The sequence below is a fragment of the Chelon labrosus genome (genome assembly GCF_963514085.1).
Source record: "Chelon labrosus genome assembly, chromosome: 2".
NCBI classification, from domain to species: domain Eukaryota; kingdom Metazoa; phylum Chordata; class Actinopteri; order Mugiliformes; family Mugilidae; genus Chelon; species Chelon labrosus.
In genome coordinates, this window is record NC_140338.1 from 3,154,796 (window position 1) to 3,181,826 (window position 27,031).

The 27,031-nt window shown below is 45.5% G+C and overlaps 2 protein-coding genes across 6 annotated transcripts; one reads left to right on the top strand and one right to left on the bottom strand.

Moving 5' to 3' along the window:
• Positions 1-693: 693 nt before the first annotated feature.
• On the bottom strand, positions 694-14,638 carry LOC311501351 (NLR family CARD domain-containing protein 3-like). Its single transcript, XM_084563114.1, has 6 exons — positions 14,206-14,638; positions 11,006-12,889; positions 9,993-10,166; positions 8,793-8,966; positions 1,633-1,679; positions 694-1,542 (listed from the first exon to the last, which is right to left on the bottom strand). The coding sequence occupies exons 1-6, from the start codon at positions 14,481-14,483 to the stop codon at positions 1,016-1,018; spliced, it is 3,084 nt and encodes a 1,027-aa protein (XP_084419240.1). The 5' UTR covers positions 14,484-14,638; the 3' UTR covers positions 694-1,015.
• Positions 14,639-17,002: 2,364 nt separating this feature from the next.
• aftpha (aftiphilin a) lies at positions 17,003-26,678 on the top strand. Of its 5 annotated transcripts, none has more exons than XM_084562593.1 (10): positions 17,003-17,515; positions 19,702-21,234; positions 22,929-23,077; positions 23,157-23,286; positions 23,722-23,778; positions 23,874-23,996; positions 24,089-24,149; positions 24,877-24,957; positions 25,223-25,346; positions 25,429-26,678. In XM_084562593.1, the coding sequence occupies exons 2-10, from the start codon at positions 19,738-19,740 to the stop codon at positions 25,568-25,570; spliced, it is 2,364 nt and encodes a 787-aa protein (XP_084418719.1). In that variant the 5' UTR covers positions 17,003-17,515; positions 19,702-19,737; the 3' UTR covers positions 25,571-26,678. The 5 variants fall into 5 exon arrangements, with proteins under 5 accessions (XP_084418719.1, XP_084418721.1, XP_084418717.1 ...); XM_084562591.1 differs by having other exon boundaries at positions 17,004-17,515; positions 24,086-24,149; XM_084562592.1 differs by lacking the exon at positions 17,003-17,515 and adding an exon at positions 17,581-17,928 and having other exon boundaries at positions 24,086-24,149.
• Positions 26,679-27,031: the final 353 nt, after the last annotated feature.

Here is a 27,031-nt window from a genome sequence, read left to right on the forward strand (position 1 = left end):
TAAACGATCATATTTTATGCCAGAAATAAGGTTGTAAAAAATCAGTAGTTCCCCTTTAAAGAGACAAATGCTCACAGCCTAGTGAGAAAAATGATCCTGAAGACAAGAAACAAGCCTCGAAAAAATAAAAACAGTAATTCCCCTTTAAGTGTTTTGTGCTTCTAAATTATCTCAATAAACCTTTATAACTTGTTATCATGGGATGTTAATGATTAAAATGAGAACTACAACTCCAAAGGTTTTAGATGAACACAGACGAATGAAACAATTAATTCTTCTAGTACGGTAAAGTTGCAGCTATAGCTACAGACTAAACTGTTCCGTTCGTTTTCTCCTTGCATCGACACGAATCTACTTGTTTTTAGTTTGAAGACACTGGTTTGGAGATATGTGTGGATATATAAAGTCTACACAACAATGTTAAATGCCTTGTCATTGGGCGAGGTGATAGACAGGTCGCCAGTCTATCAGAGGGCACATTCACACTCACACCTACGGCCAATGTAGAATCACCAGTGAACCTAACCAGCATGTCTCTGGACGGTGGGAGGAAGCTGGAGAACCTGAGAGAACCCACGCAGACACAGGGAGAACATGCAAACTCCACACAGAAAGAACCCAGAACCTTCTTGCTGTGAGGCATCAGTGCTAACCTCATGGACAGATTAAAGGTTTATTTTTCAGAATTAATGAAACAGGGACAAACGGGGACAAAGAATTCAATCAATGTTCAGCTGTTTTTGTAGTTTCAGTTACATTTATTTTTGTCACATTTCTGAACAAAACAAGAACGTCCATTAAAAAAATAAAGTCTTGAATTAGGTTCCTCTGTAGGGGGGCTGGACTCAGCTCCTGAGCGACCCCGTGTGGAGATTTACAGTGTACCCAGGGGTATAACTGGGATACCACTGGATAGATCATATATGTATTCAGGATGTGTTGTCAGGAGACATCGACTAATGATAATCAGATGGACACCAAATGACACGGATGTTCTGAACCTGTTATCTTCCTTCTACACAGAACACAGAGACACTGAGGAGTCAGAGAATAACCTGAAGCCAGGAAACAGAGGTTCGGTGAATGTGGTGTTGAAGGTGTAGAGGTGGATCAGTGTCTCAGAGGACACTTTGTAGAAGGACAGAGTCCCAGCAGGACAGTCCACGTACACTGCTACTCTGTTAGAAATGCAGGAGGAGGCGACGGCCGTTCTCCTGTTATTGTGCCAGACAAAGTAACCTTCGTTGCCAGAACATCTCAGACTCCAGGACTGGTCATTAAATCCAAACCAGCAGTCGTTGCTGGATCCTCTCCGTCTGATTCCTCTGTAACTCACTGCTACATAAACCCAGCCCTCCCACTCCACCTCCCAGTAACAGCGATCAGTCAAACCATTCCTGCACAGCAACTGTTTCCAGTCAAACCTGTCTGGGTGATAAGGATACGGCTGCTTCTCCTCCACCTGCGTCACCGTCCTGTTGTTGTCGGACAGTCGGAGGAATTTGTTGACGGTGTTTGTGTCGACTGTGAGTTCACAGTAATCTGATGGAGAGAAAAAAGACTTATACCGTGTGACGTGTTGCGTCATTAACAGACAGAGTGAAACTTGTCATTTCAACCACTTGAACTCACACTTCCTCAGACCAGGTCTCAGTCTCTGCTCTCCACCGTGGTCCAGCCTGGACAGAACAAAGTCTGAATGTCTGATGTTTGAAAATTAGGCGGAAAAAATGTCAGGAATAAAGAAGAACTTAACGCGTGAGAGACTTTACTGCTTGTTCCAAAATCTGGATCATGTCTCCAAGTCAACAACCAGCTGTTCATGGTTCTGAAATAGCGGTAGGTAGAGATCCATTAGAGACAGCAGCTGCTACAATATTCTACTGACCACATGATGGCGCTGCTGATTTACAGACACACAAACTGAGATCAGATCTCAAGTGCTGGCTGGGGACGCATGTGGAGACACATTGTAATGTCAGGTGTAAATTGTATCAGTAAACACTTTACAGTCACAGTGACCAACTGAGATAAACTAACCCTCAACGTCAGAACATCTCAAACTCCACAACTGGTCATTAAATCCAAAACAGCAGTCGTTACTGGATCCTCTCCGTCCGATTCCTCTGTAACTCACCGCTACATAAAGGTGTAAATAGCATGTGTAAATGCTCAAAACAAAAGACTGTGTCTCAAATGGCGTACTTTCGTCAGTACACTTCGATATCATGCACTAAGAGCACTATGCACTTACGTCCGTAGAGCGTAATTTTCAAAAAGTTAGTATCGTCTCAAATCGGGTGCTACGCCTATACTTACCGGAAATGACAAATGACTAACGCCGTATTTTGATTTTGACCGCGAGCGTATATCGAGCAGTAATTTAATAGCACTACGTGTAAAACAGCAATATAGATCATTTTCATTAAATGTCATATTATAACTTACATCTGTATGGACCTGTAAAACTGCTCCACCACCGCTTCCAAATCACTGCCGCCGATATCAGCCGCCATTATCGCAAGTTTGAATTGGGTTGATAGTCCCTCCCCTTCCGCTTCGTAGCCAAGATGGCTACCGTTTAGGGTGAAAAGTGTCCAGCGTTCCACACTCAGCCTTTTGACTGTTATGAGTACACCATCCGTGTACTTGCAGCGCACTTCGTCTCGTTGGAATTTTCAGTGTGAACGCCCTCACGTACTCAAATTAGGTATTGTAAGTGCAGAAGTACGCGATTCGAGACAGACCCAAAACACTTTACAGTCACAGTGACACATTTACCAGGGGCGGGCTGGGACAATAATTCAGGCCATTCATTTGATACCATCCCAGGCCACCACAACCCAATTAATACAAAACACCAAGAATGCGTTAGGTTGGGCGTCTACTGATGTGACAGTGTACGCTCCCACACACAGCTTTTTCTGTTTCTTTCCCCTACAAAATAAATATTTCTGTTTTGCTGCAAATCACATAAACTGAAATTAAAAAAACTAAATGAACACAATTTCTATTCTATTTCATCTATAACTACACTGCTCAATGTGTAGCCTGCACATTTAACAGTGTAGTAATAGATTAAATAAAATAGGTTACACCATCATCCACCTAAACTTGAGACAATCCTATTTTTAATGTAACAGGTACCAGACTAGTTTAACCACTGTGTCAACCATAGTATCATACCACAAGTGAGGGGTACACAGGTGGTGCACTGTGTGCACACACACACAGAAAGAGAAACGAACTGTCGCTCCATTTTGCATATAGACCTAGGCTACAGGTGCGGGCGGGAGGAAGGGGGCGGGGCGCAACTTGGTGTGTGTATGTCTGCAGTTCTGTGACCTGACTGAGAACCTCATAAAATTTTTTTTTCAATGCTTTAGAAAAGCAATACCAAAGACAACCAGTAGTTGAGAGACTCCTAGCGTCACGTGAGTAAGCGTATTGCGTCATTTCCTGCTTCTGCACCGTGTGGTATTGCTGTTTACAGAGTGTTAGCGTCGCTCAAATTCCAAAAAACGTTCTGTTTATTGCGGGGAATTCTTACGCATCTTCAACCACCTGTCCTCTATAGCTACTTTTTGAACCACACACACTCTCTCTTCTAATCAACTTTGTCTGCTAACGTTAGCGAATTAACCATGGCTTCTCCCTCTGCTTCCCCTTCTCTCTCCTGCATCTCGTGCCACATGTTTAGTTACTCCTCTGCCTCCTTTAGTGGTAATGGTATGTGTAACAAATGTAGTTTATTCGTAGCACTGGAGGCGAGGCTTTCCGAATTGGAAGCACGGTTCCGCACCATTGAAAAACAACCAGTAGCTAGCCAGGGCCCTGTAGCCGGTGCGGACCGACCAAGAGTAGCTCCTGTTTGCATAGCTCCAGTTAGCTGTCCCCCGACAGCTCCCGAGCAGCCGGGAAACCAGGGCGGCTGGGTGACGGTTCGAAGGAAGCATAGTCCCACAAGGCCCGTGGATCACCACCAACCCCTTCACATCTCCAACCGATTTTCCCCACTCAGCGACACACCCGCTGAGAAACCAACTCTGGTGATTGGCGACTCTATTTTGCGGAACGTGAAGATAGAGAAACCAGCGACCATAGTTAGATGCATTCCAGGGGCCAGAGCGGGCGACACTAAATCTTACCTCAAACTGCTGGCTAAGGCTAAGGTTAAATACAGTAAAATTGTTATTCACGTCGGCAGTAATGACACCCGGTTACGTCAATCGGAGGTCACAAAACTTAATGTGGAATCGGTGTGCAAGTTTGCTAAAACTATGTCGGACTCCGTAGTTTTCTCTGGTCCCCTGCCCAACCTGACCAATGATGACATGTTTAGTCGCACGTCGTCATTCCATCGCTGGTTATCTAGGTGGTGTCCAGAAAACAACGTGGGCTTCATTGACAATTGGCACACTTTCTGGGGAAAGCCTGGTCTGATTAGGCGAGATGGCATCCACCCAACTTTAGCGGGTGCTGCTCTCATCTCTAGGAATATGGCCGATTTTATTAACCCCCCGAAACCATGACAACCCAGAGTTCAGACCAGGAGGCGGAGTTGTAGTCTTACACACTTCTCTGCCGCTTCTCTAGGACTGTCTCACACCCTAAACTCTATAAACTCTATAGATGTTCTGTCTGCTCCCAGATTATTTAAACCAAAAAATAACAACAGAGGAGTTTCTCATAGGAACCTGATACAAATCAGTACAAGTTCATTGGTAGAACAGAAGAATAGGAAAATTAAATGTGGTCTTTTAAATGTCAGATCTCTCTCATCCAAATCTCTTTTAGTGAATGATCTGATAACTGATCATCAGATTGATCTATTTAGTTTGACTGAAACGTGGCTGCAGGATGATGAATATGTTAGTTTAAATGAGTCTACGCCACCCAGTCATAGTAATTATCATATTCCTAGAAGCACAGGTAGAGGAGGAGGAGTGGCAGCAATCTTCCACTCTGATTTATCTATTAATCCTAGACCTAAGGAGAGCTTTAATTCATTTGAAAGTCTTACTCTTAGTCTTCCCCATCCAGACCAGAAAATACAAAAACCAATTCTTTTTGTTGTGGTGTATCGCCCACCTGCTCCTTATTCTGAGTTTTTAGCTGAGTTCTCTGAGTTTTTATGTGATTTAGTTCTTAGAACAGATAAAGTCATTATAGTAGGTGACTTTAACATCCATGTTGATGTTGTCAGTGACAGCCTTAGCTCCTCATTTACATCATTATTAGATTCAATTGGCTTTTCTCAGAATGTAAACGGATCAACTCACAGTTTTAATCACACCTTAGATCTTGTCCTAACATATGGCATAGAAACTGAAGGTTTAACAGTATTTACTCATAACCCTCTTTTGTCTGATCATTTCCTCATAACCTTTGAATTTGCAATAATGGATTACACAGGAACTGAAAAGGCATTTCATTACAGTAGTAGATGTTTGTCTGACAATGCTGTAACTAGATATAAAGAATTAATTCCTTCTTTATTTACCTCAGTGCCATGTACCAATGTTGTGGACGACAGCAACCACAATTTAACCCCTGCACTAATAGATTATTTTGTCGATGGCACTGCAGCCTCGCTTAGTTCAACTTTAAACTTAGTTGCTCCTCTGAAAAAGAAGGTCATAAATAGGAGGAGGCTAGCTCCGTGGTATAATTCACAGTTGCGCAGTTTAAAACAGGCAGTCCAAAAGCTAGAAAGAATTTGGCATTCTACTAATTCTGAAGAAGCTCGCATAGCCTGGAAAGATAGTTTAACAACTTATAAAAAAGCTCTCAGTAGTATTAGAACAGCATATTATTCATCATTAATAGAAAAAAACAAGAACAACCCCAGATTTCTTTTCAGCACTGTAGCCAGGCTGACAAAGAGCCACAGCTCTGTTGAGCCATCTATTCCTTTAGCCCTCAGTAGTAATGACTTCATGAGCTTCTTTACTAATAAAATTGTCGGCATTAGAGAAAATATTCAAGGCATCCTTCCAACAGCTGTTAAAGATGCAAGTACAGCGACATTAGAAACTTTTGTAAGACCTTATCAATATCTGGAATCCTTCTCCCCAGTAGATCTTCTTGAGCTCTCTTCAACAATTACAGCATCTAAACCATCAACCTGTCTTCTAGATCCAATCCCAACTAAATTGCTCAAAGAAGTTTTTCCATTAATTAACACCTCCATATTGAACCAGATAAATTTATCTTTATTAACAGGATATGTGCCTCAGTCTTTTAAGATTGCTGTAATTAAGCCCTTACTCAAGAAAGCCACTCTAGATCCAGATGTTTTAGCCAACTATAGACCAATCTCCAACCTTCCTTTTATTTCCAAAATTCTAGAAAAAGTTGTTGCTAATCAGTTGTGTGACCACTTAAACAAGAATGGTCTGTTTGAAGAGTTTCAGTCAGGTTTTAGAGTTCATCATAGTACAGAAACAGCTCTGGTTAAAGTTACCAATGATCTCCTCATGGCTTCAGACAGTGGACTTGTCTCTATACTTGTTCTGCTAGATCTTAGTGCTGCATTTGACACTATTGATCATAATATTTTACTACAGAGACTTGAAAGTGAGGTCAAGATTAAAGGAACTGCATTAGACTGGTTTGAATCCTATCTATCTGACAGATTCCAGTTTGTTCATGTCAATAATGATTCCTCTACTTATACAAAAGTAAGATATGGAGTTCCTCAAGGTTCTGTGCTAGGACCAATACTCTTCACGTTATACATGTTGCCATTAGGCAAGATTATTAGAAAACATGGCATAAACTTTCATTGCTATGCAGACGACACTCAGCTATATTTATCTATGAAACCAGATGAAACTAATCAGTTGGTTAAACTCCAAGCATGCCTTAAAGACATAAAGGCTTGGATGACCTGTAATTTCCTACTCTTAAACTCAGACAAAACAGAAGTTATTGTATTCGGTCCTAAGCATCTCAGAGATTCATTATCTAATCACATGGTGTCTTTGGATGGCATTACCTTGGCCTCCAGTACTACTGTAAAAAACCTTGGTGTTATATTTGATGAGGATATGTCCTTTAAATGTCACATAAAGCAAGTGACCAGGACTGCCTTCTTTCACCTGCGTAATATCGTCAAAATTAGGAACATCCTGTCTCAGAGTGATGCTGAAAAACTAGTTCATGCATTTGTGTCGTCCAGACTGGATTACTGTAATTCATTACTGTCTGGCTGTCCAAATAGCTCTTTAAAAAGCCTCCAGTTGATTCAAAATGCCGCAGCAAGAGCATTGACAGGAATTAGCAAGAGAGATCATATTACTCCAGTTTTAGCTTCTCTCCATTGGCTCCCTTTAAAGTCTAGAATAGAATTTAAAATCCTCCTCCTTACATACAAGGCCCTTAAAGGCCTAGCTCCATCGTATCTTAAAGACCTCATTGTACCATATCATCCCAACAGATCACTTCGGTCTGAAAGTGCAGGCCTACTTGTGGTTCCTAGAATTTCAAAAAGTAGAATGGGAGGTAGAGCTTTTAGCTATCAGGCTCTTCTCCTGTGGAACCAGCTCCCAGTTTGGGTTCGGGAGGCAGACACTCTCTCTATTTTTAAGGTCAGGCTTAAGACTTTCCTTTTTGATCAGGCTTATAGTTAGGGCTGGACTAAACCATCCCTTAGTTATGCTGCTATAGGCCTAGGCTGCTGGGGGACGATGCACCAAACACATGTCCTCCTTCTTTCTTCTCTCTCCACTCTCGCATCCTCCACTTTCTTTTCTCTGGCACAGAGCTCTTGCCCTCTAATTTCCTATATACTACTAGTCATACAATTCTGTGCTATTACTATGTAGAATGTTTACTGCTGTGTATGTTCCACCCCCCTTCCCCCCCCCCCTTCCCCCCTCTTCTTGTGAGTATCTCTGGCCTGGAGTGGTGTGTTTCCTGTGGAGCTCTATACTACATCTGTTGTCGTGGTCTCATCAGCCTGCCCAGTCTTCATGGAATCCTGCAGTTATCCACTCCTACCTGAATGAACAATTCTCCAACCTGCCTATGATTCCTCTTACATTTTCAAACTGTCATGTAACATCATCAGTTTGTATCATAAGATTCCACATGTACACTTTAGTCAGATATGTGTATCTATGACAGATGTACGTTTATCTTGCTGTTCTCTTCTCTCTTTGCTGTTCTCTTCTCTCTTTCTTCTGTCTGTACCCGGCTGGCGTTAGGCAGATGGGTCCCTCCATATGAGCTGGGTTCTGCTCGAGGTTTCTTCCTGTTAAAAGGGAGTTTTTCCTTGCCACCGTTGCCTTCAGGCTTGCTCTGGGGGTTTCAGGCCGGGTTTTTGTAAAGCGTCTTGAGACGATTTGTATTGTTATTGACGCTATATAAATAAAATTGAATTGAATTGAATTGAATAAAATGAGAGGAGGGGGTGTGTTTGTGCGGTTTGTGCCCAATGTTGCTGCTCAGTCTGTGTGAGCTTCAGCGGGGCAGATGTAAAAATCAAGCGCAACCCAACCTGACCTTCGGCAATCGCCGAGCGGGCAACTTCGACAGCCAGGCCACCAGGAAATGTCCCGGTGCTCCTGATGGCCAGTCCGCCACTGCTGGGAACAACTTGTGGTTCAGTGTCTTCTGGCCTCCCTACTGAGCCACAGCCGCCCAGGTGTGAACTTAGCTGAAAGCTAGCATAAAGCTAGAAACATCTAGTAAATTAGCCAGAGATGTGCGTTTGGGTTCCAGTTGGAATGGACTGTGAATCAACTGTTCCAACACACATGGTACAACCTCTTATTGTTCGCTCATACCTGAGAGTGTCCAGTCTCCAGAGTGGATCCTCCAGACCAGCAGACAGCAGCTCCACTCCCTTGTCTCCTGGGTGATTGTAGCTCAGGTCCAGCTCTCTCAGATGGGAGGGGTTGGAGCTCAGAGCTGAGGCCAGAAAAGAACAGCCTTCCTCTGTGACCAGGCAACCTGACAGACTTCAGACACACTTACATGAGTATAGTATAAAAAGTTATAAACTGTTTAATACACTTCTATAATTAAGTCTTTAATCGTCCAATTTATCCACTGCTTTAAACTGTTTGTAACTATAGTTAACTTGAGTTGCTACCAGAAGCTCTTTCTCTGATTTTACATGTGGAGGTGGTCTGGGACATCACAGCTTGTTCCAAAATATAGATTTGACACAGCGTCACTATGTCAAAGTAAAGTGTTCACAACAAAGCTACGTCATGATCTGCTATGATTAGAAAAAAACAAAACATGAGATATGTATGATCACTAGCTAGGACTGGGAGAGAGTGGAAATAATTGGTACCGATCACATTGGAAGGCTAGACAATAACCAACTGTTCATGGTTCTGATCCAACAGTAGGTAGAGATGCATAAGAGACAGCAGCTGGTACAATAATCTACTGACCACATGATGGCGCTGCTTATTTACAGACACACAAACTGAGATCAGATCTCAAGTGCTGGCTGGGGACGCATGTGGAGACACATTTTAATTAAAACCAGGTTAAACACAAGTAGCTGGAGGTACACAGGTGAAATCAGATGTTGATGTGAGGTCTGAGTGGGCCTATAGAAACAGTAACTTGGCTATAAGTCAGGTCTGTCATCACATCAGGATCCAGTTTCTCTGCTTTAATCCGTCCTATGACCACTGCAAGCCTAGATGTGGTCACAGGATGGGTGTGATTTTGAGGGTTGACCCAAGCTGCTTTATAACTGCTGGAGGAAGTCTCTCTGTTTAGTGTGTCTACACTGCAGGAACTGAAACAGGAAATCATAGTTCCTATTTCAGTGTAAATACTTCCTCATCACAAGAGGAACATACAGTAATGTGGTGAGCAGCCCTAACAGCAGTTTTGTGTCTGTTTTGCTGTGAACTGTCATTCTTCTTCCGTTAACCTACAAGTTTTAAATCTTAGACAGTCTGAAACGCTTCATCATGGACACTGATTTGAATGACAAACCTCAGTAAAATCTGAATCCTTACCTGAGAGTTTCCAGTTCACAGTGAGGACTCTCCAGTCCAGCACACAGCAGCTTCACTCCTGAATCCTGCAGGTTGTTGTTACTCAGGTCCAGGTGTTTCAGACTGGAGGACCAGGAAGTGAGAACTGAGGACAGAGCTGCACAGCTTCTCTCTGAGAGGTTACAGTCACTCAGTCTAAAGGAGAGTTAATAATTAACACAGTGATTCTTAATTATACGCTGTATAACACAAGAGTAATTACAGAAGTAACTAATCAACTTGCTCTGGAAATGATGACCATGTGGTTATTTCTGATGAACCCTGAACCCAATACAGTTAGTATCTCCAGATCTCTGGCCCCGTCCTGATCGGATCACTAGTGTCACTGATCTGGTCTCAGTCCTGGGTCACGTTAAAGACCACCTACTCAACACGTCTGATCAGCGGACAGGAAGTTTATCTCATTCATTCAATCCCTGATGTCTGTTCATTAGTAATGAGTAATGCCTTTTAAAGGAGTCTGTCCTTGGAGCTCATAACCAAACTAAACAAGAAACAAATCTAAACTAGAATCGACTCAGGGAATGATTATTTCCTCAGTAACTCCCGGTGTCTTTATTTCATTTATCATCAGAGATGTTTCTTTCTCAGCAGTGGCATTCCTCTGAGGATGGAAGCTTCCAGAGTTCAGTTCTAATCTGGGATTTGTCTCTAAAACAACGAAAATCTTAGCATTTGAGAGACTTTACAGCTTGTTCCAAAATCTGGATCATGTCTCCAAGTCACAACCAGCTGTTGATGGTTCTGATCCAGCGGTAGGTAGAGATCCATTAGAGACAGCAGCTGATACAATATTCTACTGACCACATGATGGCGCTGCTTATTTACAGACACACAAACTGAGATCAGATCTCAAGTGCTGGCTGGGGACGCATGTGGAGACGCTTTTTAATTAATACCAGGCGTCAACTTAAAGATGGACAGGTGTGATCAGATATTAGTGACAGGACTGAACGAGGCCTCTCTGTACTTACAGAGCTTTGTTGGAGGCTTTGGCCACTGGCAGCAGCCTCAGAAGAGCCTCCTCTGAAGGAGAGTATTTCTTCAGGTCAAACTCATCCAGATCTTGTTCTGATGACAGTAAGATGAAGCCCAGAGCTGACCACTGAGCCGGAGACAGTTTATCAGTGGAGAGACTTCCTGATCTCAAGGACTGTTGGATCTCCTCCACTAGAGAACCGTCATTGAGTTCATTCAGACAGTGGAACAGATTTATGCTTCTCTCTGCAGAGAGATTCTCACTGATCTTCTTCTTGATGTAACGGACTGTTTCCTGAATGGTCTGTGAGCCACTTCTTGTATTTATTAGCAGGTCCTTCAGTTTATCCTGATTGGTCTGCAGTGAAAGGCCAAGGAGGAAGCGCAGGAATAAGTCCAAGTGTCCGTTTGGACTCTGTAGGGCCTTGTCAATGAAAGTCCTATGGATCTTCTTTGAGGAGCTTTTTCTCAGAAGCAGCCTGAGCTGCTGCAGTGACAGTGGAGGTAAAGGTGTCGCATTTGTGTTGTCGTTAATAAGTGACATCCTGACATGAAGAGCAGCCAGAAACTCCTGAATACTGAGATGGACAAAGCTGAACATCTTGTGTTTGTCTTTCCGTCCACGCTCCACTTTGAAGATCTCTGTGAACACTCCCGAGCACACAGAGGCTTCGCTGAGATCGATGCCACTCTCACTCAGATCTCTCTCATAGAAGATCAGGTTTCCCTTTTCCAACTGCTGAAAGGACAGTTTTGCTAGAGACTTAATGTACTGAATGCACCTCTCTGGTCCGTACTTCTTGTTTGTCTGATCGATCTGAAACACCAGGAAGTGGATGTACATCTCAGTCAGGGTCTTGGGCAGCTCTCCTCTCTCTCTGGCTTCCAACACATCCTCCAGAACTGTAGCAGTGATCCAGCAGAAGACTGGGATGTGGCACATGATGTGGAGGCTTCGTGAGGTCTTGATGTGGGAGATGATCTTGCTGGCCTGCTCCTCATCACTGAATCTCTTCCTGAAGTACTCCTCCTTCTGGGGGTCAGTGAACCCTCTGACCTCTGTCACCATGTCAACACACTCAGGAGGGACCTGATTGGCTGCTGCAGGCCGTGTGGTTATCCAGAGGCGAGCAGAGCATAGCAGCTTTCCATTGATGAGTTTTCTCAGCAGGACGTCTGTTTTGGTCGGGGCAGTTATGTCGACAGAGCGAACGTCTTCAGCGTGAAGGTCCAGTTGAAGGCGGCTCTCGTCCAGTCCGTCGAACACAAACAAAAGTTTGAATCTGCTCTTGTTGTAGTTGCTGTTTCCTGATGACTGCAGAGCTGTGAAGATGTGATTGAGAACCTCCTCTTTGATGTCCACAGTTTCTGGGATACATTCATGGATGAGCTCAGCCAAACGGAACTTCTCTCCCTTCAGGGGATTCAGCTGTCGGAAGGTGAAGGGAAAAATAAGATGCACATCTTGATTGGATCTTTTTTCAGCCCAGTCCAACACAAACTTGTGCACCAGGAAGGTTTTTCCGATTCCAGCGATTCCATTGGTTAGGACTGTTTTTATTGGTGTGGATTCTCCAGAGGGATGTTTGAACATGTCTCTGAGTTGAAGTGGTTTCTCTGTTTCTGCTGCCTTCAGCATCATCTCGATCTTTCGGACCTCGTGCTGCGTGTTGATGTGAACGTCAGAACCGGTCGTGATGTACAGCTCCGTGTAGATATCAACCAGACGCTGTTTATCTGCCGCCCAGCCTTCGAATGCACACATGAACCTGTCCTGAAAGTTTGACTGAAGCATCTGTTGGTAAAACGTGATGGTAGTTGACTCTGGAACACCTGGATCAAACATGGAGTAAAAACTGTAAGTCGTACGTCTACAGATACTAGCTAACTTATGTTAATGGAGAACTATGATGCTATGTTCTGGTCTGATCTGGATCTTTAGATGTTCTTGAGCTTGATATGGATCTTTAGATGTTCTTTAGTTTGATATGGATCTTTGGACATTCTTTAGTTTGATCTAGATCTTTAGACATTCTTTAGTCTGGTCTGATCTGGGGGGAAAAGGGGACCTGACTACCCAGGGCCCAAGTAGGGAGAGGGCCCATGAAAATGTACTTATTTAATTTATTTATTTTTGAATGAATTGGGCGTTCCAATTAATTGGTGTCATAATGTATTTCAAATATATTGATAACATCAACTGAGAGAATGAACTTTGTGTCACAGCCCTCTCAACATAGTGGACATTCTGGGGGCCCCCTCTTGCAGACGCAAAATGGTTTAGTCCGCCCATAGACAGCGGCCGGCAACAAGTACGTCAGTGAGCGCAGATTGAATGACCTGGAGGCTAGCTCATCATGCCGCCCAAAAAACACAAATCAGGGTACCATAAAAATAAAGGGCGGAAAGAAAAAGAAGTAAGGCAGAATGAGGAGAAGCAACTGTTAACTGCTTTCTTTCCGAAAAGTGAACCGAGTTTACTTGTTGTGTAACTGCATCCAATTAATGTTAATGTTGTCGTAGTCCAGAGTCAGTAAATTACATCCTTACATCTCGTGTAAGGCTTTAGCAAGGCTTTATTTCTTTTTCTGCAAGCTGAAGAACAATTTTATTGAAAAATTAGATAGTTTATTTGATTTGATTCTCTGTGTACAGTTGTTGGCTCCTGTTCAAGATTAAATGTTTTTAAATCAATGTGTCATGGATCAAAACGTTAGTACACAAACCAGATGCAGCCTAATGTTTTGAGCACAAGTAGGCCAAATGCATCAATTCAGGTGGTGAATGAAAGAACCAGTCATCAATATAATCTGATCTGATTTTAGCTTAAAACCCTATTTATGCTTTTTTTTATTTATAAATAGATGCCCCAATTTATTTTCCTCGTGCGCTTCGTGCACTGCCATGGATAGGGGCCCACTGACATTAAGAGTGTACAGGGCCCAGAATTTGGTGCTATGCCCCTGTCTGGATCTCAAGAGGTTCTTTAGTCTGGTCTGATTTGGATAATTAGAGGTTCTTTAGTCTGGTATGATCTGGATCTTTAGAGGTTCTTTAGTCTGGTATGATCTGGATCTTTAGACGTTCATTAGTCCGATCTGGATCTTTTTTTCTTTTTTTTCCTGAAGGTTATTTTGTTTATTTATATCTGGATCTTTAGACATTCTTTAGTTTGATCTGGACTCTGAGCAGTCACTAACCTTCTGGTCCTGAGCAGTAGCCAGACAAACTCTGTAGAAGGTCTTCCCTGTTGATCCTCTCTAAAACCGTCCTGGTCACGTCCACAGCTCCGGGAAGTCTGTAGGTCTGCACCATCAGGTCTACCGTTTCCCACCTGTTGGTCCTCTGCAGTCGGCCTCTTCTGATGGCGGGGAGGCCTTGGAGGCTGTCAGTCTGCTGCAGGAACCATTTGAACTTACTGAACTCATCGTCTCCTAGATCTTCCAGAGTGTTCAACAGGTCCTCTGGCGTCATGACTTCTCCCTGATAGAGTCAGAGGACACCGTCTGATTTCACAGCTGATCACCACCTTAACTGAAGCAAAGTCCTTCCTGTTTAGTCACACGTTGCCTAAAGTGATGCTGACACTGTTTTTAAACGCAACAGCACAGCCGCCTGTCCACGCTGTGTCAGATCAGTCTAACTGCAAATGAACAGAAATTAGATGAATCTCCTGCAGTCCGACAATCTTCAAGCTGTAGAAACATCCTTTATTGCTAACAAAACAGGAACTATATATATTTCCTCACGAATCAGCAGGAAAACATGATTGCGTAACAGCAGAGCAACATGACATGCTGCTGACATTAAAGTTTCTGAATGCGCTCGTGTGGAAAAGACTGTGTTATGATGTATTAGTTTTTGACCTGTGTAGATGTTTTAGTCAATGTTTTTGTTCTGGACATCAGACTCAGCCCAGGTTAAAAAATAAAAAACATAGTTTAACTGTAAAAATTAAAGTGTGTTTTATATCAGTTTATATGTGATGTATTCTTGCTGCTTGACTTCATTTAAAATACTTAAAATTTAGTTGTTTTTTTTGCTTTCTTTAGTTTTTAATTTAATGATATTTTTGTTGAATGTTTTTTTTTTTTTTCCTGCTTTTTACTTTAATATTTAACGGATATTTTTTCCATATTTTACTTTTTTATTAATGGATATTTTAATTATTATTATTATTATTATTTTTGACATTCCAATTATTTTTAGGGACAGGAGGCCCTGGAGAAAACATTTGCTGTTGGGTTCCTGTTGACTTCCTAACAACGGGCCAATAAAGGAAGATGTCCAGTGGTCCTGCACACGGCGGATCCCCACCAGAGCTGAAACGAAGACATCTGGACTTGTTGTGTTTCTAAGACACGTTTCCTCCAAGTCCTCGGTTCTAAATGACTGGTGGGGAGTTTAGGTTTTTGGGAAGAAGAGCTACACTATATTACCAAAAGTATTCGCTCACCCATTCAAATGATCAGAATCAGGTGTTCTAATCACTTGGCCTGGCCCCAGGTGTATAAATTCAAGCACTCAGGCATGCAGACTGTGAAACAAGACATTTGTGAAAGAATGGGCCGCTCTCAGGAGCTCAGTGAATTCCAGCGTGGAACTGTCATAGGATGCCACTTGTGCAACAAATCCAGTCGTGAAATTTCCTCGCTCCTAAATATTCCACAGTCAACTGTCAGCTCTATTATAACAAAATGGAAAAACAGCAACTCAGCCACGAAGTGGTAGGCCACGTAAAGTGACGGAGAGGGGTCAGCGGATGCTGAAGCGCATAGTGCAAAGAGGTCGCCGACTTTCTGCACAGTCAATTGCTACAGAGCTACAAACCTCATGTGACCTTCAGATTAGCCCAAGTACAGTACGCAGAGAGCTTCATGGAATGGGTTTCCATGGCCGAGCAGCTGCAGCCAAGCCACACATCACCAAGTGCAATGCAAGGCGTCGGATGCAATGGTGTAAAGCACGCCGCCACTGGCCTCTAGAGCAGTGGAGACGTGTTCTCTGGAGTGATGAATCACGCTTTTCCATCTGGCAATCTGATGGACGAGTCTGGGTTTGGAGGTTGCCAGGAGAACGGTACATTTCAGATTGCATTGTGCCAACTGTGAAATTTGGTGGAGGAGGAATTATGGTATGGGGTTGTTTTTCAGGAGCTGGGCTTGGCCCCTTAGTTCCAGTGAAAGGAACATTGAATGCTTCAGGATACCAAAACATTTTGGACAATTCCATGCTCCCAACCTTGTGGGAACAGTTTGGAGCAGGCCCCTTCCTCTTCCAACATGACTGTGCACCAGTGCACAAAGCAAGGTCCATAAAGACGTGGATGACAGAGTCTGGTGTGGATGAACTTGACTGGCCTGCACAGAGTCCTGACCTGAACCCGATAGAACACCTTTGGGATGAATTAGAGCGGAGACTGAGAGCCAGGCCTTCTCGACCAACATCAGTGTGTGACCTCACCAATGCGCTTTTGGAAGAATGGTCAAAAATTCCTATAAACACTCTCCTCAACCTTGTGGACAGTCTTCCCAGAAGAGTTGAAGCTGTAATAGCTGCAAAAGGTGGACCGACATCATATTGAATTCTATGAGTTAGGAATGGGATGGCACTTCAGTTCATAGAATGAGTAAAGGCAGGTGAGCGAATACTTTTGGTAATATAGTGTAGCTCTGCCCATAGACATATTGATATGAGGGTTACCAAGGCAACCAGAGCCTGAGACATCTACTAGAAACCAACTGTCCTCTACAGAGACATGAACCACCAGAGAGCTAGTTAATATGTGGATGTTTATACAGCATTAGCTAGTTTAAGCTAATGTTTAACAGTTTAAGTCATTGTTAGCTGGTTTAGGCTAACACTGGCGAGTTTAGATTTATTCTAGTTGGTCTATATATGAGTGTTACCTAGGTAACAATAGCCTGGGACATCCACTAAAGACTGGCTGTCTGCCATGAAGACATGGACGGCCAGAGAATCACTGTAGATGAGTGGTCCACTAGTCCACAGTTCCTTCTATAACAATAAAACAGGAATTATTGTCCATGTAAAACTGACAAAAACTGACCCAGAGAGTGAAGTTAACTTTCAAATGTTGAACCATAGACTGTACATGACCGCCCCCTGGGGCCCCAGCAGGTATCCCGGCCGGGGCACCGCTCAGTGCAGGGACCGCCCCGGGCCCTGAGTCACCGCCATCACCGCTTGCCGACATTCAGAGGCTGTTTCCGGGGCTGTAGTCGGACCTGAACTACCTGTTCCACCAGCAAAGTTGGGAGAAGAAGTGGGACCGCCCACTGTGCGTCCAGGCAGACACCGCGGTGCATGCTGGGTGAGACTGAGGCAGGGTAGCAGCAGCAGCAGCAGCAGCAGCCGGCTGACTCAACCTTCACTCTCTGCTTCACTTCCAGCCGTCCCCCCGCTGCCTAGGCGGCCGCACCTGACACCGTGTGGACAGCCCCGTCTTCATCTGAACCATGGCCATCGGCGGACATCATCCCATGGTTAGCTCGGCTCTTTCTCTCCGTATCTGAGACACCTGCTGTCAGCCGGAGGATCAAGCTAAAGCTAAAGCTAGCTGGACGTTGAGGCGCTTGTTGTCGTTGGTGTTAGCTAGCTGCGTAGTTAGCTAAGGCAGCTAACTTCTTACTGACTTGTACCTGGAGACTTACCAGCTGGTGTTTGGCTGGGAGAGTTTGTATCGGTGCCGTTTAACAATATTAGCAGCTCGGTGAACCCCCATCAGACTCAGCTGGTAACTCATAGCGGCTTATTTAGCTTTCTCTTCAGACAAACCTGCCAAGCTGAGTTGGCCACCGTTACACCCCACCTCGGCCTTTGAGTTCAATTAGCTTCTATCCAGGTGATGCTAACTCGGCTGCCAGCTTCATTCCGGTGGATTCGTTTCCTGTTCGAGGTAAACACTCAGCTGTCAGGACTCCGCTCGGGCAGCGACAGCCTGTTAGCCTGCTAAGCTAACACGTTAGCCTCGCTAGCCTGCTAGCTTCGCCAAAGTACCGACGTCAGCCAGGAAGAGAGCGGCGGTTCGTGTGAAGTTAGTGAAGGTGGCAGCGGACAAGTTTGATTCTACGTGAATAAATAAAAAGTTTAATCTAAGTGAGGACGTCTGAGTGTGTCCGGCAGTGAGCTACCTGCTGCCGGTGTTCAGGGAGACAGAGACAACCAGGCTAACGCTGTGGTGGGAGGTGGGGGGGGGGTGATCAGCTGAGAGAAGCACAGTAAACAAACAAACCTTCACTTCATCAGCGACTCAGGGCTGTAAATGAACTTTTTATTCGATTATTCTCTGAGTAGTCGATTAATCCTCTGGTTAACAGCCAAGTAATAAACTTTTATTTGAACAGGATATCACACTCACATCAAACCTATAATTCAGGATGACCAGTGAATCTGTGTTGAGAAGAAACACAGCAGACACAGGTTGGAATCCACAGCCTTCATGCTGTGATGCTAACCACTGCTAAATGTTGCTAACACAAACCTTAAGAGTGCAGGGTTCATGGAAATCTACCTGGTTTAGTTTTACAGGTCTATATGCGCAGTAACAAGCCACTGGAAAGCAGCGCTGCCATGCTAGCCATTAGCATCCCATCCGCATCTCCATTAGCATTGTCTTTAGAATCACCATTAGCATCGCCATTGGTCTCGCCATTATAATAGGATCTCCATAAATGTCACCATTAGCATTTGTAACTCTTCCTAGCTTGCTAGCCTCCCAGCTAATTGTAGCGTGTCTTAGCCTCTCAGCTAATAGTAGCTCTTCCTAGCGTCCTATCCTCCCAGATAATGGTAGCTCCTCTTAGCCTTTCAGCTAATAGTAGCTCTTCCTAGCTTCCTATCCTCCCAGATAATGGTAGCTTGTTTTAGCCTCTCAGCTAATAGTAGCTCTTCCTAGCTTCCTATCCTCCCAGATAATGGTAGCGTGTTTTAGCCTCTCAGCTAATAGTAGCTCTTCCTAGCTTCCTATCCTCCCAGATAATGGTAGCTTGTCTTAGCCTCTCAGCTAATAGTAGCTTTTCCAAGCTTCCAAGCCTCTGAGCTAATAGTAACTCCTCCTTGCTTCATAGTCTTCTAGCTAACATTACCTCTTCCCAGCTTCCTAGCCTCTGATATAATAGTAGCTCTTCCTAGCTTCCTGTCCTGCTAGCTAATAGTAGCTCTTCCTAGCTTCCTGTCCTGCTAGCTAATAGTAGCTCTTCCTAGCTTCCTGTCCTGCTAGCTAATAGTAGCTCTTCCTAGCTTTCTGAGGTTCTCTGAGTAGTCAGTAGGAGTCCTGGTTCAACTTACAACTCTGCAGAGATTCTAAATCTGGTCTGGGTGAGCTGAAGGAGTCTGTTAGAGGGATATCAGGATGAACCAGCTGTACTGGTTGGATTCTCCTACCGGAGCTAGCAGTTTAACAATTAAATATTTACTTTAGTGTGAAAGGAGCACAGCGGAGACACAGCTGAACACACAAAGGAAAGGACCTTTTGAAGGTCTTTACCAGGGAAGTGGAGATAAGATCTGTTTTGGGCGAGGCCTTTCAGAGGAAATAAATCTGTGTCCTAAAAGACACGGTGAGTTTTTGGGCCCTGAGGTTATTTAGTAAACGCCACAGCTCTGGATTCTCAGGACTCATTTATTCTTGTCTGTGTTTGTTTCTGACGCTGTCTTGTCACTGTCTCAGGTGTAGCCTGGAGGATTCGTCGATTTCCAGAGCGTCATGGAGCCAGATGTGATCCGCATGTACTCATCTTCTCCTCCGCCGATGGAGGACGGCGCAGAGGAAGAGGATGATGAGTTCGGTGACTTCGGCACCTTCGCCAGCGTCCCGAACAGTGTCAGCTTCTCGGAGTTTGACACCCCGACCACCTTCAACCAGTCACAGGCACTGGACGCCACCTCGCCACCTGAGCTCATCAACAACAGAGGGGGGGTGGTGGCGTTCAACCACAGCTCCTCTAACGGCACCCACGACCCCACAAACGAGCTGTCCAAGGCGAACGGCGTCCTGAGCAGCAGTCCCTCAGACAGAACTGACATCAAAAAGGTCCTGTCCAGCTCTGTGGACTTGTCAGCGCCGGTTGATTGTAACGGCGGAGGCACAGAGGTGCTAACAAACGGGTTTGCGACCTTTGATATTCAGGGAAGCCCTTCCTCACAAAATTCTGTCCACTCACACACAAAAGAAATCTCCACAGAGGACGTGGGCAGCGTCCCAGAGGGCGATTTTGCAGACTTTGCTGCTTTTTCCAATGCAGGAGAACACCTCAGCCAGAGAGAGGACTCGAACAATCCCACAGTCCCACAGCAGGTGGCCGTCCACCATGACGAGGACTGTGACGCTGAGCAGGAATCAACCTCAGCAGACAATGGCAGGGACACGAACAGAACCGGACCCAACACATCCGGCGCCGAGACCCCGGACGGCTCATGCAACACAGACCGGGGCTCTCGACAAAGGGACTCAGTTTGCACTAACGAACCACTAACTCTGAATGGACTGGACGCAGCCGACGGCGAAGAGTCTAAAGACGACGTCTCGGCTAGCGTCGACGGCGATGCTGGGCCGGTGGACGAGGAAAAGGGCTCTGGGAACGACACCGAGACGGAAACGGAGACGGAGACGTCGTTTGGGCGGCCACTGTCGACCGATGCCCTGGAGGAGTACGGAGACGTGAGCACCACGGGCTCGGCGCCATCTCCACCCCTCCACGGGGACACGGCCACCCCCGCCGACGAAGACGACGAGGACTTTGGGGACTTTGGGGACGCCAGTGTGTTCAGCGGTCAGAGCTTTGCAGACTTTGACCAACTGGACGTCCAGCAGGATCAGAACAAGTCGCAGAGTCCGGCTCCTGCACAGGAATCGTCCGACGCAGAGCAGGATGACGACTTTGGAGACTTCAACTCCCCCAAGTTTCACAGCAGAGGAAACGAGGGGGAGGACGAAGAGAAGTTTGCCGACTTCCCCGTCAGCGACAGCTTCGGGAACTTCAGCTCGGCTGAGGGCGGTGAGGCCGACGCCGGGTGGAGTGCCTTCGGGGAGCAGCAGCAGGAGGACGTCGAGGGGGAGGGGGAGTCCTGGGCGGCATTCACAGATGAGAGCGTTGCTGTTCCTGCAGAAAGGAGCGAGGAAGAGGAGGAGGAGGAGGAAGACTGGCATGAAAGTGAGACTGCTGCAGTCAGCGAGGAAACCAGCAGGACTGACAGACAAACGGTAAGCAGACGGGAAGTAAACACAAACATGGTTCTAACCGATACGGGAATGTCCCAGATTTTGATCGGACAAATTCAGAAAATTTCGAAAACTGCGAAACTGAAAACGTCATCGTTATCAGAGTTGGTAAAACTAAACCATGGTCGCATCTACACTGATCCTCTGGTCATCCATGTCTCTGTAGTGGACAGTTGGTCTCTAGTGGACATCCCAGACTCTGGTTGCCTAGGTAACCATCATAGAAACATGTGGGATCAGGAGGAAGAGCTCCATCTGCAAACATTAGCCTAAACAATGTTATCCTAAACCAGCTAATTGTAGCCTAATCTGGCCAATTTAGCCTTAACAAGCTAATATTAGCAAAAAAATGCTAACATTAGACGAAACAGTGTTTATCTTAAATTAGCAAACTTGAGCATAAACCACCTAAAGTAGCCGGTGTTGCTTAAACTCCCATCTACATATAAACCAACTCTCTGTAGAGAACAGCTGGTCTCTAGTGAACGTCACAGGCTCTGGTTGCCTAGGTAACACTAATATAAACATGTCTAATATATGGGTGGAGATAAATAAATGCCTACATCTCTTCATCTGGGTTCACCCTACACTCCCAGCCTCTATCATCGTGGTGCTGGTAGGAACCAAAGTGGTGGACGGTGTTTCCTTCAGGTAAACGTTTAGGGAACTCTGTGTGTTGTGTCACATGTCAATCAACTGGATCGGTCGCTCCCATTGGTCGAGATCAGTTCAGCTTGGTACCGCCCACTTCACGTCAGCTGAGTCTCTGTTTCTATTAAACACCAAGTGACCTGTTGCGACGAGTAAGGTTGACTGATATGAAGTGGAATAAAGGTGTCGGGTGTCAGGTGTCAGGCTCCGCCCCCTGGAATGTGACCTGGTCAGATGTGATTCACATTCCTCTCAGATTAACTCACTGAACACTGGTACGAGCGGTGCAATCAAACCACCAAACGTTTACCTGAACAAAACACCGTTCCTACCACCAGATCGTTGATCTGATTGGTCAGCTGTCCACCAATCAGAGAGCTCCCTAACATTGGCCCGTTCACTGTCGTATAGGGCTGCCTCTACACTCTGCTGTTACAAGTTTTCAGTGGGAGTGGATGTTGTTTGTCTAACTTAGCAACAGTAACAGAGGAAATACAGACTTGAGAAAGGGTAGGAGCCCCCCGATTGGTGGTCAGCTGACCAATCACAAGACCAGCGTAAGGTATATCAACCATGCTGATAGCAGCTTGGAGCGTTAGGTGAACCATTATGTCTGTGAAGGTTCTCAGTCATCCAGGTCATGGTTCATCCAACAAAGGTAAGGCAACTGGACTTGTAGAGTTCTTTGAGAAGACGTAGCTTCTTCAGTAACTGAACTCTACAAGTCCAGTTGCCTTACCTTTGTTGGATGAACCATTATGGAAGAAGTGCTAGCTCCGCCCACATTAGAGACCAACTCATCAACAGAGACAAGGAGAAAATCAGTGTAGATTAGTAGGACGTTAGAGAAGAAACCTCCAGGTTGATCTCAGCTTGCTCCAGGTCCAGGTGAGTATCAGGTCGTTAACATGTGACCTTCAGATGGACACCACCCACAGATGTGTCTGAAGACTTGTTAGATGTGTCCGACCTTTGACGAGTTAACATCCCAGCAGAGAGTTAGATCATTGATGTGGTCTCCGCAGGCGTCCCTGTCCGTCCGTCTGGAGAAGCTGTTTCAGAGCAGCTTCCCTCCGACGGACGTCCCTCCGCTGGAGGACGCCGTGTTGTCCTTGAAGATCCTGCTGGAGCCTCCGGAGGATGAAGCGCAGTCTGGAGCCGAGGCCCAGAGGAGGTGAGAGTTTGTCCTCATAGAGGGTTTTCACTCTAGACATGTCCTCTGGCCTCTGACTGCATCTCATTGGTCGGTGCAGGTGTCGGGGTGGCGGTGTGTGGACACAGCTCCAGGACATCCACGAGGCGTTTGGCCTGCGGTACCAGTGGGGGGGCTCTCACTGCAACAAAGCTCTTCTCTGCTGCCTGGGCATCGACACCCGGAACATCGTAAGTCCTCGGCGACACCGTCACACACATCCTGGTACTTCTCAGAGAAAAGGACATCTCGTCGGGAAGGTTATGGCAAGACTAATTAAGTGGGAGGCTAGGAAGAGCTACTAGCTAGGTGGCAAGGAAGTTAGGAAATGCTACTATTAGGTGGGAGGCTATGAAGCTAATAAGAGCTACTGTTGGTTAGGCGGCAGGGAAGCTAGGAAGAGCTACCGTTAGCCGTAAAGCTAATAAGAGATACTGTTGGTTAGGCGGCAGGGAAGCTAGGAAGAGCTACCGTTAGCTGTAAAGCTAATTAGAGATACTGTTAGCTTGGTGGCTACCGTTAGCCAATGTCCAGCTTTTCATTTGTTACCTGTTGCACATCAGGACTTCCTGTTTGACGTTTCCATCCTCACTAATCACAAGTTAACGAGCTTTCTACGTCTGCAGCTGTTCACAGGTCAGAAGAAGCAGCCGGTCATCGTACCCATGTACGCAGCCGGTCTGGTGAGTGTTTAATAACGCTGGACGGGCACTGACGTAGCTCCTCTTATTAAACGAACCCGTCAGCTGATGACTCCTCGTCTGTGCGCTGATTGCAGGGGATGCTGGAACCGACCAAAGAGCCCGTGAAGCCCGTCTCTGCAGCAGAGATGATCGCTTCCATCGGCCAGGCGCCTCCGCCGGCTCCAGAGAAAAGCTCCTGTCCTCCAGACACAGTCCAGGTTTGGAGCTCAGGCCTGATCAGAGTCGCTGGTTTTAGTTTTCAGATGCGCCTCACCACCTCTATCTCTCTGTCTCTCTGTCTCTCCAGCAGGAGGCGCTCCCACCCGTCCAGTTTGACTGGAGCAGCAGTGGCCTTACTAACCCTCTGGACGGTAGGAGACCTCCGCCGCTACAAAACCCTTTCCTCCGTTCATGCGCTTGCTCTCTTTGCTGTGTAGTGTTTCCTCATATCTGCTGTCTGTAGATGCTTCAGCAACCACTTCCTGTCATTCACAGCTAATCAGACGTCAGGAAATCAAACCAAGTATGAAACAGGTTCAGTAGGAGCAGATTTCTACGACCTACGAGAAACAGTTCTTCATAAAGATCCGTTTCACTTCCACCACATGGTTGTTCAGGCTCATGGTGTCGTAGGTCAATGCTAACTGCATGACGACCAGCCCTGAGACTGTGAGGAGCTCTGACCAGGAATCAGGACCAATCAGGAACAGAACCCCAACAACGTGGTGGTGGAAGTGTTTTAGCCTAGCGTGATTGCTAACTAGCCATCCAAGTTAACCCCACAGCGTTGAGGGAAAGTGCAGAAAAGCAGTGCTGCCACGCTAGCCATTAGCATCAGCGTCACAATTAGCATCTCCATTAGCACCGGCGTCAGCATTGCCGTTACCGTCAGCTCTAAAGCGTCTCTGTTGAGCCTCTTAGCATCCCAGGCTCCGCCCACCAACCAACGACCAGACTAAACTGTGACTCTGGTTGAGTTGCTGTGGTAACAACATGGCTGCTCCGTCATAGAAACAGTCTAACCTGTAGCAACTCTCTCTGATCACTGACTCTGCTGCATGCCTCCCCTCTCTCTCTCTCTCTCGGCCGTCCCGGCAGCGAGTGGAGGCTCTTCTCTGTTAAACCTCGATTTCTTTGGTCCAGTAGAAGATTCAGGCTCCAGCTCCTCCTCCATCCCAGGTCAGCAGCTGTTCTTGCTCCTCCTCTAATCCCTGTTCCTCCTCCTTCCCCCCCAATTCGTCTTCCTTCTTCTCCCATCTCCTCCTCGTCCTCCTCCAAACTCTTAATAATTACCTCTAATGAATCTTCCCGTTTAGTTTTCGCCTCAGCCAATCACACACTCCCTTGTCAGAGGCCCCACCCCCTGATCCTGTCTTTCATACAGTCAGTAATTAATTCAGAGTGGCGTTCGTCTTCCTGACGCCGGTTCTGGTCTCGGTTTCAGGCGTGGACCCCGAGCTGTTTGAGCTGACAACCGCCAAGATGGACGCCAGCGGCTCCGGCAGCCGCGTCGCCGACGCCTTCGCCCGCCTCATGTCCACCATGGAGAAGACCAGCACCTCCACCAGGTCAGATTTCGCAGCCCGAGTCCGATGTTTTCCTGAGGAAACGGTCAAGTCAATTGGTTATTTTTTTTTTTTTCCCCGACAGGAAGCCGAAGAAAGACGAGAATCTGAGCGAGGAGGCGTCCAAAGTGATCGCAGCGCTGCCCGACCTGTCCTTCATGCAGGCCAAGGTGTTGATGTTCCCCGCTACGTTGACGCCGCTCGGCTCGCAGGCAACGCCCGACTGAAGCCCCGCCCCCTACTCCCAACTGACTGACAGTTCTTTTTTTTTTTTCATTCATATATTTTAAAGTTAGCATTATTTTTTTTTTGTTTTTTTTTTTCAGTTTTTCTAAATAAAGCGAAGCATTTACGATCAGGGGAAGCAGCTCGGCGCTAACAGGATAAATAATTAATTTACAGAGGAAGGTTTAGAAGAGTCACCGTGTATATAATCAGGGATTTAATGTTCATTTTCCCTTTTAACCGAATGATTTTACGTCTGTGTTGGTGGGTTCACGTCTGTCCGAAGGAAACACTGGCTGAAGCTCTTTGAATCAAACTGAAGTGGAAAATAAATAAGACAATTAATACATTTATATACATATATAAAATCGCTCTCTCTCTATATATATATATATTTATCGACTTGAAACCACACTGCCTGCAAAATCCAGCTGAATGTTTGGTCCCGTCGTGTTTGAAGGCCTTAGTTTTCACTAAGCTGATGTTTAGCCGGCTGTCTTTAACCTGCAGCCTCATCCTGTCTTCGTCTGTTTGTCATTCGAGCTTTTCAACAGAAGTTCTGACCCCGGCGTTGCTGCAGCTTATTTTTTTATTCTTTGTTCTGAAGAAACTGAACAAGCGCTGGTGAGTCCGGTGGGTCAGTGTTGCGTTTCCTCCTCTCTGTGTTCGCTCTTGTTGTTTTGGGGGTAAAAACGGGACGTTTAGCTTAAAAACCACTGAAAGTGAAGGTCGACTCGCGTCAGAAGGGAATCAAGGGACCAATTTTTTGCTTCCATGCGTTCACTGTTCCTAACATGAAGTTTTTTTATTTTGTTTTTGTTGTTGCCGCTCATTCTTTTTATTATTGTTGCTCATACTACTGTCGGCCCCATCTCCCAGGAGGATTTTGCACATTGTAAAGATGAAATGGATGTAATCATAGTTCACTGTGGCTTTAGACTGTGTACAGTTAAACTATGGACTGTAAAATGTACGGGAAAATTCCTATGGAAAAAACTGAATCACTTGAAGAGCCTGTCAAAAGGTTATCGTGCATGCCCGGGTTCTTTTCAGACTACAAGTGTGTAAATTTTACTTTTAGTGTACACAGGAAATTAAAATAATTTAAGAGAAAAACCTGTTTGTTTCGTCTGTTTTGGATGCGAAAAGTCAATTTGCTTCTGCTGGAGTGCTAAAAGACGTTTTGAAGACGTCACTTTTATGTGCAGTTTTTATAGATACGGAGGTAATATTCTGCCAAAACATGTTTCACAAATACAGTTTTATAAGAGAGAACATTTAGAAGTGTTGGTATTTTAAGTTGTTGAGGCCTGAAGATTAAAAAAAGTTAATGAAAGACAAACGAAAGGCATGAGAACAAAGACCAGGGCCCGTATTCCTAAAGATTCTTAGCGCTAAGAGTTGCTCCTAGTGGCCAAATTCTAAGAAAATTCTTAGAATCATGACGTTTTCTAAGAATTTTC

Excerpts from the sequence above, each read along its gene's own strand:
- aftpha (XM_084562591.1), top strand. The coding sequence starts at position 19,738 with ATGGAGCCAGATGTGATCCGCATGTACTCATCTTCTCCTCCGCCGATG. Across the intron at positions 23,779-23,873 it reads CCATGTACGCAGCCGGTCTG|GGGATGCTGGAACCGACCAA; the intron begins GTGAGTGTTTAA and ends CGCTGATTGCAG. Across the intron at positions 24,150-24,876 it reads CCTTACTAACCCTCTGGACG|CGAGTGGAGGCTCTTCTCTG; the intron begins GTAGGAGACCTC and ends CCGTCCCGGCAG.
- LOC311501351 (XM_084563114.1), bottom strand. The coding sequence starts at position 14,483 with ATGACGCCAGAGGACCTGTTGAACACTCTGGAAGATCTAGGAGACGAT. Across the intron at positions 1,680-8,792 it reads TGGAGACTGGACACTCTCAG|GCTGGACCACGGTGGAGAGC; the intron begins GTATGAGCGAAC and ends TGTTCTGTCCAG. Across the intron at positions 1,543-1,632 it reads GAGACCTGGTCTGAGGAAGT|ATTACTGTGAACTCACAGTC; the intron begins GTGAGTTCAAGT and ends TCTCTCCATCAG.